Here is a 9,816-nt window from a genome sequence, read left to right as displayed (position 1 = left end):
GAAACAAACATAATAGAAGAGAATAAAAACAAAATAAAAATGTAGCAGTAGCAGTAGGAGTAGCAGTCATAGCAGTAGGAATAGTAGTAGGAGTAGTAATGGGAGGAGTAGCCGAAGCAGTAGTTGGAGTAGTAGTAGGAATAGGAGTAGTAAAAGTAGTAGGAATAGCAGTAGAAATAGGAGTAGTAGTAGAAGCAGTAGTAGGAATAGTAGTAGTAATAGTACATGTAGTAGTTAAGGTACTTGGTCACACAGAGCCTTTAGTGGTAATATAGAACTACAGAGACTTCAGGAGAAATACCTGAGGTGATTAAGTTAGGAGCAGTTTAAAACAGCTAATGATCAGAAATGTGTTTTTAAGTAAAGTCGGGGAAAGAATCTGATGGTGGGAGGAAGAGAATTCCAGAAGTTTTTTGTTTTTTTTTAGGACAGCGAGAGAGAAATGTTTCCGTAACAGTTTGTTCTGGATCTCTGGACGGACAGAAGCTTTTAGTCAGATGATGTCAGCTCTCTGACAGTGTGATATCTGGACAGGATATGTGTGTTATAAGAGGGGGCCAAATCATTTAACAGCTTGTAAAATCAGCTCTATAGCTAACAGGCAACCATTGATCTGAGTTTAGAGATGATGCTGAGCTAAATGAAGCTTAAAAAACACCTGTAATGCAATACTGAATGTGCAGAACCATCCTGTTTTGTAAGTTTAAGAAGCATGGATCAGGTGTGTGTATTTAAAGACTGAAAACTTGAATATGAAATGATATTTGTGTGTTTCCAGGTGCATTACCTGTTTGGTGGAAACCCCGGCAAGTCTTGTTCTCCCAAGATGCGACTGGACGACTTCTGGTCCCTCAAACTGTGTCGGCCCTCCAAGGAGTACCTGCTCCGCCACTGCAGATACCTCATCAGGAAATACAGGTCTGCACTCTTTATTTCTCCCACTGCTGCTGCGTCATTTAGACAAGTCAAACTTTATTACCCAACAAGGGTTCCAGACAGGACTATGATGTACATCACATAATAGACAGATCACAGGGTAAAACAATACACGGTGAGATACCTTCAAAATAAAGTGCAAAGAACAGTTAAAAGCCGAATACATGAAGTGCTTAGGTGTAGAGATCACATGTGCAAATTGAGGCTACTAATTGCTGCACAGACAGAAGAGACTTTGTATGTTTCAGTCCTCCGAGAAGGAACTGTGTACCTACAGCCTGAAGGTAGGAGGTCACACTCCCTGTGCAGAGGGAGGGGTGGGGGCGGGTGGGGGGTTCAGGACAGTCAAATATGGCCCGGGCCTTGCTTACAAGCTGACTCACCCCAACAACTTTACTGACCACTGTGAGAAGCCAGCCAAGCCTGTTCCTGTTGACATGATTCATGAACCAGGCCTAGAAACAGGAGGACAGGAACAGACTCAATGAAACTTTAATAGAACAGTCATCACTGTAGTGCACGCATTGAAGGAATTCATTTTTCTCAACTACAGATGTTTTTTTATAGATATTACATCTGCATTTCATTGGAAGCTCAACTTGTTGTCAAACACGGTACAGAAATACTTGTGATTTTCCATCAGGTCAGTTTAATTCTCCTCAGTATCTTTAAACTGGTATTAAATAGATGAGGTGTTGTCCAGTGATAATCATGTCACATTTAATGCTTATAAAAGTGTAACAACACTATCCTCTAAACCAGCTTGAACAGTGTCATTAAAACATACCTGTTAACAATAACAGTTGAACAGAGTATACACTTTTTAAATGATATTTGAATATGAAGAATAATCCTTCAAATGTAGATATTAGGGACACTAATAGGTGTTGATTTTATCTCACTGAACAGTCACTCCAGATATGCATATCTTTCTTAATACTATCATACATTTATTTACTACCTTCTTTATATTTGACCTTCAACAGCAGAGCAGACTGTAGAGGAGTGTGTCATTCTGTGAAGATGAAAAATAACAAATATTTCAGGGTAAAATAGCTTTTATGTCATGAATGACCTTTTACCTAGTTATGGAGAGTCAGACAGTCCTCCACACTGGTCATGATGGGAGAGTGAACGCTGAGCTGTGGGCAAGGGAATGCTTTGCTACTGTTGCCATCTAGTGGCTGGATGTTGTAACTGCAGCCCCACTGTGTGCGTACACTGTGCTGCATGTGTGCTGTTTATCATCAGTGTGTTTTTGTTGACCAGGTTCGAGGAGAAAGCCCAGTCAGAGCCACTGAGCGCGCTCAAGTATCTGCAGAACGACTTGTCACTCACCGTGGACCACACAGACCCTGATGAGACCAAAGAGGTACCGCTTCATCATTTCTATCTTATGTCAATATTTTCTTTTCCTTTTTGGCTGTGTTGGCTTTGGGAAAGAAATAGCTGGAATAAATGACTGTGTTAGAGAATGTAGAGGGGGGAAAAAAAGAAAGACAAACAAAGATTAAAATGAAGAATGATTAAATGTTGAAGTGACTGGAATATTTGTGTTGTGTTTTTCAGTTCCAGCTCCTGCCCTCGGCTCTTTTCAAGTCCAGCTCTGACTTCATCCCTCTGGGTAAGAGTCTGATCACTACACCAAACACAAAACACCACTTGTTCACATGTATGCAATCATGCACACGAGAAAACAGGAAGTGGAGCATTCTTTGATTGGGCTCCAAAATGATGGAATACTCAACCTAAAGCTAAAAAAGATTTGGGCTCTAAGAACATTTCTAAACAGCTGAAATCTTATTTAATCTGGTAGTTCATTTTAATTTATTTCTACTCAATGTCTAATTATTTTATTTGTGTATTTTCTATTTTATTGTATTTTTATTTTTTATTTGTAAAGCACTTTAAGCTACATCCATTGTATGAAATGTGCTCTATAAATAAAGTTTATTATTATTATTGATATTATTATATAACAAGAGTTTTACGATTTAGCCTGTTACTGAACACAGAAACAAGATTCTGCTGGATAATGGAATATTGAAACTACTGTATATATGTGAGGCATCCATGAGAGCTGTAGGGAAACAAAAAATGCTTCATACATAAAGTTATTCAATACATTTATCTTCAAATGACAATAATATCGTTTATCGTGATTATTTTGAAGACGATATATCGTCCAATAAAAGTAGTTACTGTGTCAGTTCATCCCAAACTGACCCAGAATCAGATATTAAATTGACAGCAGATTGTATTGTCTTTTTTAACAACATCACATCAGAACCTTCAGCTTATGTCACACATAACAGAATTTTAAGCGTGACTGCCTCTTTGTTGCCAACCTGTTGCCCTGAGAGTTGTAGTTAGTCACTTATGTCTGCAGTACTACCTTCAACTTTTTATCAAAGAAGCAGATATTTGCCAGTGCACTTGTTGTTGTTCTTCTTCTGTGCTGCTGATCCCAGTGTATTTTAATCACTTTTTCTTTTAAGTACATATGTGTGTATATTGTATAACATATTTTACTCATTAACAAATCATAGGCCCTCCGTCTTGTCTTGTTTTGTAAGCTGATATGGATTCAATTAGTTGTTTTCCTGTTTCAGGCATGTCTCTCTTTTCGCCTCTCATCCTTCTATTCTCTCTTTCCGTCAAACTCACTCTCCTCTCCTCTTCTTTCCTTTGGTGTCTCAGGTTTCTCAGACGTCGATCAGACGTACGCTCAGCGGACGCAGCTCTTCGACACGCTCGTCAACTTCTTCCCGGACAGCATGACGCCGCCCAAGGGCAACCTGGTAGACCTCATCACCCTCTAGCCCATCATCCTCACCCACACACCGGACTTGACTGACTGACTGAACACCTCCACATACACACACACACACACGCACCGGATAGAACGGAGGAGACAGAGACCAGTTATTTTTCTATTTCTGAACCCCTGCTCGCGGGATTCCACTTCTTCACCCTGATCTCCTGCTGTTCGGTCAGGGTTGTATAACACACGCGTAAAACAACATTGTGTGATTTGGATACGAGTGAAACTCCACAGCGACCTGAAGGGGTGTGTGTGTGTGTGTTTGGGGTTTTTTTTGTTTGTTTTTGCCCCCCTTCCCCAACCCCTCAAGATATCCCTTTGGTTTCTCTTACTGACCAAGAATTCCTAGAGCCTGATAAACCCCCTCCAAACTCTGCCAAACATCGCTTGTGTTTTTCATTCCCTCCCACCCCCCCCTACAAAAAGTTTAAGCCAAAAAAAGAGGACTGTTTGCAGTCTCTCCATCCCTCCCTCTCTCTTTCTTTAATTTCTGTTTTTCAAGTGTCGGGATTGTGCTTTGTACTCACACAAACGCCCACACAGCGGATCACAGGCATCCATCTGTGTTCGGGCCAAAACAGATGGTGAGATGACATTTGCTCAGACTAAGTTTTGTTTTGGGTTTTTTTCCCCCCAAAAAAAGTGAAGTTTAAATTCACCACTATTTAATTTATTTGAAGGCAGGACTGGTTTGTACACGATAGAGGAAACCATCATTCACTCTCCACAACTACAAGCTCATCTGTTCTTCTAGTACTTTTTCATGCGTCTTTGGCTCATTTGAAGCTTTCATTCAGACAATTTGACTGGCTCGATCTCCTGTTACACACGCCCCCATTAATGATTGTGACGGCCGCGAAGGTGCAAGAAAAAACAACAAAAAAAAAACAATTTTTAAAGTGTTTGAACAATAGAGGACTGATTTAAAGAGAAAGTTGAATATATATCTTAATATACATTTATATGGTTTTGGTTGTTATCCCTGTAAATCGGGCTGGTAAATTAACATTTACTACCAAGACATTCCCTCAGTAATTAATGGACTTCATTCTAAGTGGTTGGTGTACAGAATATGTAAATATACATATAAGAGTTTTTTTCTCAGATTGACGACGGTGCTTTTTGCATCTCTCCTCCTTTCTTGTCCCTCTTTATCAAAAAAAAGGCACACGCAGTAACCTTTTGGCTCTACATTAAAATCTCATCCTATATTAAAACAGCTGGTGTGTGATTGAAGTGTTAGTGCCAGTAATCCAGCTTGATAATTACAGTGGAAAGGGTTATTTTTAAGTCTGTTTGTCCCGGTGTGTCGACAGGATGTTCCCTCAGTGTGACAAATTAGTAGCCAGAATTTACTTATCCCCTTTTTTGTGTCCACCTGGATAGTTTTGTGAAGTAGACAACAGTGTCAATTAGAACACCCAGAGAACTTCCGCCTCATCCAGCACAACCATGGTCACTTTCCAAAAATAGCTTTAGCAGGCATTAATCTGTTATTTTACACTAATAACATTCGTTCTATGCTATTAAACCAAGACCTGCCCTCCAATCAGAATACTTCTAATACCCAGTGGCCATGGTTAAAGATAATGTAACAGACACATCTTAATGAATTCAGCCACATAAGATTTATATACCAAGTGTCTGTGTGGTAGATTTAGTCAGGGTCATCACACAGGCTCATAAGTAACAAGCTTCTGTTTATAAAGAAAAAGAAAAACTAAAACATTTTTTGGGGTTTGACATCACCAAAAACCAACTTTTAGGGAGAAAATTGTGACTTTAAAGCACGTTTATTTGCCTGTAACAACATCAGAACAGAACTTAGGAAAGCAATATAGTGAGCTAATGCCAGACCCTGCCCAAATCTTCCACATGGAGATCCAAGGTCAATAGCCCTGGAGGATTCGGGGTCTCGCTCACATCACAGACATAATTTACCTCTGCTGTCACCAAATTAGTTTCAGGGGGATTTTCGGGGTCGATGTTTATTGGTGCTTACTGCTCCCTCAAAGTCCCGTCTCATCATGTTTCTTGTTTATCGTCTTCCGTGACTCTCAGTCAGACACTAACAGATAGATTTTCAGTCAAATCACTAATTTCCTATCCACAAAAAAAAAAACTGTGCTCATTGGTCACATGAAGGCACTATCCAAGTACATTTATAACAACTGTGATGCATCAGAACACTATGTGACCATCATCTCTGACACATTTAACTAAGACTGTTAAGCAAAATTTGTACATAATTTGTGTGTGATGTACAGGATCAATACTACTTTCTTTGAGCTGGATGAACATTGAGGAAAAAATCAGTAGGTCACCTCAACAAGAGCAAAATTGAAATGTTTTAATGACAGCTTGGATGTTCAGTTATGGGACTCGATGACTGACGTTCATGGTCAAATCGGTGATCAAAGTCAAATTCAGAGGTGAAGTTGTACAGATTCAAGTTGAAGACTCAAGGCATGAACTAGTTTGAGTCCAGTTCAGTGGCTTTATAAAGGCAATGATTGACACTAAGGGACCATGTATTAAAAGCCCGTCTAGCGATAATTCTCGTACTGGGAACATAAACCAAATCTGTCTAACACTTGCAAACTACAGTGACTATTATGTCATCGTGTTAAACACTATCTCTGGATAGCCTGAAATATTTTCAAACCATTTGAATGAAAGTATGTTCTATCTGCTGCTCGATTTTGCAAAAAAGATTAGAGAAGAGTTTTAACCTGCCTCACCAGTTCCAGATCTTTCTAATCCTGGTAGCCAGAAATGATGTAGCGGAACACAGGAACAATGTAAAGGTGTTGCTTTGTATGAAAATGTAAAATAATGGAAAGAAACAAGAATATAGAGAAATATAACCAATAAAAAAAACTATTTCATGTTGGTTCACATCATACAAATAATTAAGAACATACTGTATATCATTTCAAGCTACCATCAAATTAGGAAATGGAGTCAAATTTTGGAAAGCTTTTTTTTTTTTTAAATCCAGATGGACAGAGGAGCCTTTAAGAGATGAGGAACAACTTTGAAAATGTTGAAAATAATAGAATACAAATCACCAGGAAAACAGAAGGATTAGCTGTGTGATTTGGTTGTAATAATAATACATGAAAGACACAAAGTAAGGCTAGATAAATGCTAAACAGTGGATTAAGTGTCACCAGAAGGGAGGAGTCATTAGGTGAGTGAACTGGCTCAGTAATGTCTGTGACACGGACAAGGTTTTATCTACAGTAAAGTCAGCTAACATTAACCACCATGAGGTACTGGACCTCCTAGACCGAGACTGCAGCAGCAAAAGTTCTCAGTGCACAGAATTCTACTTATCATTTTTAAGAGGAACCATATAGAGACTTACAAAAAATAATGACATTATAAAGTATTAAAAAAAAAAAATCATGTCACTTATATATAAACACAAAATCAGACTTGATGTTCACTGTGATTGGTTATCTGTCACAAGTTTAAAAAAGAAGTGAAAAAAGATTTGGTACATTTTCAAAAATGTGCTTATTTGCTTTCTTCTTTCTGCCATGAGTCGGATAAGAAGATTGATACCTCACATGCCTGTATGCAAAATATGAAGCTACCGCTAGCAGTCAGTTAGCTTAGCTTAGCATTAAGACTGGAAATGGGAAATGGGTTACCTGGCTCAGTCCAAATGTAAATATGTCTAGAAGGACCTATAAAGCTTACCAATTAACACACTCAAGTCTTTGCTGGTTGTCTGGCAACCTTACACTGACAGTTGGTTACCGCGCCTGGCCAGAAAACAATGTAGCACATAATCACCTATAAAATAACTTGTCATTTTAACACTTAAGTTTTTGTATGTATTAAACACATAAGATATAATGTGTTAATTAGTGAGCTTTAGAGCTGCTGGTGGTTGGATGTTGTTACCTTGATATAGATACAGGCTAGCGGTTCCCTTTATTTATGCTAAGCTAACTGCCTGCTGGCGGTAGCTTAATTTATGAGTGGTTTCAATCTTCTCGTCTAGCACTATTCAAGAGAGTAACTAAACGCATCTTACCAAAATGTTGAACATTTCCTATAAATGTACATGACTTGTAGCAAACGGGCTGAGCAAAAAACACAGGTATGGTCCTTTAAGTGTCAGACAAGAGCTCCTTATTTCCTACTTGAATGGAATTGTTTGATGCTTTACATTGATTGCACTCGCTCGCTAGCTTCGCTCTCTTTATGAAATTGACAGCGTGCATATTTATTCTACAACATGAAGAACTTTCCATCGAATGCACTATTATATAAAATGTAAAATCCTCTCAAGATGTTGTAGGCGGTGATTGCGGGTGCCGTGCCGCTGCACCAATCATCACCGTACGTATTAATCTTGCTGGTTTTTGTTTGGCTGACACTGGAGATGAGTCATTTTTCACTCCACACTCACATTCTAGTTGTTTGGCACAGTTTAGCAGAAGCTACTCTGACAGCTCAGACAGCAGAGGAACACTGCTGCTTGATAGCATTCTAATTATTAGGTAGTTTTTGTGTGTTAACGTTTTTGTTGGAAGACACGGACGGCATGTGTGTTGTGTGTCTGTACATGTTTGCCAATGCTTTTTGCTGCCCTGACACAGACGAAAAATGACACAGATCTGTAATTCTTTATAAGAAAAAGACAATGCTCAATTGCTTAGAAGATTAAATTACTATGCGAGGGATTATTTATAATATTTTGACAACCTTTAGGGCTCATCAAGGTTGCTGTGGGGTTTATTTTGTTTTGTGCCAGAAGAAAACTGTGTTTAAAAAGAATAATTAAAAGCACCTTTGTATTAAAAAAAAAAAGAAAAAAAACCCACAATGCCAAATACTGCTTTTCTTTTTGCTGTTTTAGGGTAATTATCCTCCACAAAATGTCTGCTGGATGGAATGATATTTTCTCATTTTCTCTCCTTTTTTTTCACTTTTCCATCTTACCCTTCTCTGGACCCCTGGGTGGGACTCAGGAGTTGTAAGGCTGGTACTCTCAGATCAGTGAGCACTACTCTGTGGATACAGTGAATGTGTAGAAAGCCTTGTAGTATTGCATTGTATGTAATGTACATAATGAATAAAGATTGTATTTTGTTCAGGTTTTCTTAATTAACGTCTCTTTGGTGTTTTCTGCCCCCTTGTGGCTGAGCTCGAGCATTACTGAGAGATATATTAAAGCTGTATGGACGAAGAAAGCTGCAAAACCAAAGTGGAAAAAAAAAAAGTCCTTTATTGAACAGGTAGAACAACATTTACAATATACAGTTTCCAGTGTGTCAGACCCCTGTTGTATGCTTTCATCAGCAAACAAACCATAAATACAATAATGACTAATAACGCACTTTGGTGAAAATGGCACAGCTATAATGAAAGTGAAACTGTACACACATATACACATAATAATGATAATAATCATAATAATGATAAAAACAATAACAAAATCAAAGGTTGGATTGGAGTGCCCAAGGTGATGGATTCACATGTTTATAGTTTGAAGTGAAAGTAAATAATATATTAACTTCTTAACTGGTTTAAAGGGAAGTAATTACACTGAACAGGATCCAAAAATACAAGTTTAAACAAAAGTGTGCCTGTTTTCTGCTACAAGGTTGAAGTCAGATGACTCAAACCCTCCAGCAACAGTGGAAAAAAACTACAGTGTCAAATTATTTACAGTGTTTTCTTTAGAGATTGCGCCAAATTATTGGCACAGCGTCAGTACTGAATATCAGAAGAGCAAAGTCAGCATCAAATATGATTGATTTTCTGTGGAGTCTGAATTTGTGTGGTATTACTGCTGTTTAAATAGCAAAGTATACATTCAGTTTTGCACTCTCCCTAAAATGCAACATCAGTTAAAAGAAACAAATGTCTGTTGGTTTTGGTTTCAATAAATAATTTTGTAATGGAATAGTTACTGTAAAGGATAATTTCACTTTATTACAACTTATTACAGCGGTTATTTTATGTTTTGCCGTCACAAACACCAGCAGTCAGACGGGTTTGAGTTTGGCAACCTGCATGATAAAAATGCCGCCCTC

The 9,816-nt window shown here is 38.3% G+C and overlaps 1 protein-coding gene across 2 annotated transcripts in view; it reads left to right on the top strand.

Annotated features, from left to right (window-relative positions):
• mkln1 (muskelin 1, intracellular mediator containing kelch motifs) overlaps positions 1–7,209 on the top strand; it is a 31,917-nt gene extending 24,708 nt beyond the window's left edge. For both annotated transcript variants that reach the window (XM_062443606.1, XM_062443605.1), the window contains exons 15-18: positions 779–918; positions 2,206–2,308; positions 2,506–2,560; positions 3,637–7,209. In XM_062443606.1, the coding sequence (XP_062299590.1) occupies positions 779–918; positions 2,206–2,308; positions 2,506–2,560; positions 3,637–3,758 (420 nt within the window). In that variant the 3' untranslated portion in view covers positions 3,759–7,209. The remainder of the gene's footprint in view (positions 1–778; positions 919–2,205; positions 2,309–2,505; positions 2,561–3,636) is intronic.
• The last annotated feature ends 2,607 nt before the right edge of the window (positions 7,210–9,816 follow it).

Source organism: Scomber scombrus, chromosome 22 (assembly GCF_963691925.1).
Source record: "Scomber scombrus chromosome 22, fScoSco1.1, whole genome shotgun sequence".
Taxonomy (NCBI): Eukaryota; Metazoa; Chordata; class Actinopteri; order Scombriformes; family Scombridae; genus Scomber; species Scomber scombrus.
This window is presented reverse-complemented; position numbering and strand designations above follow the sequence as displayed.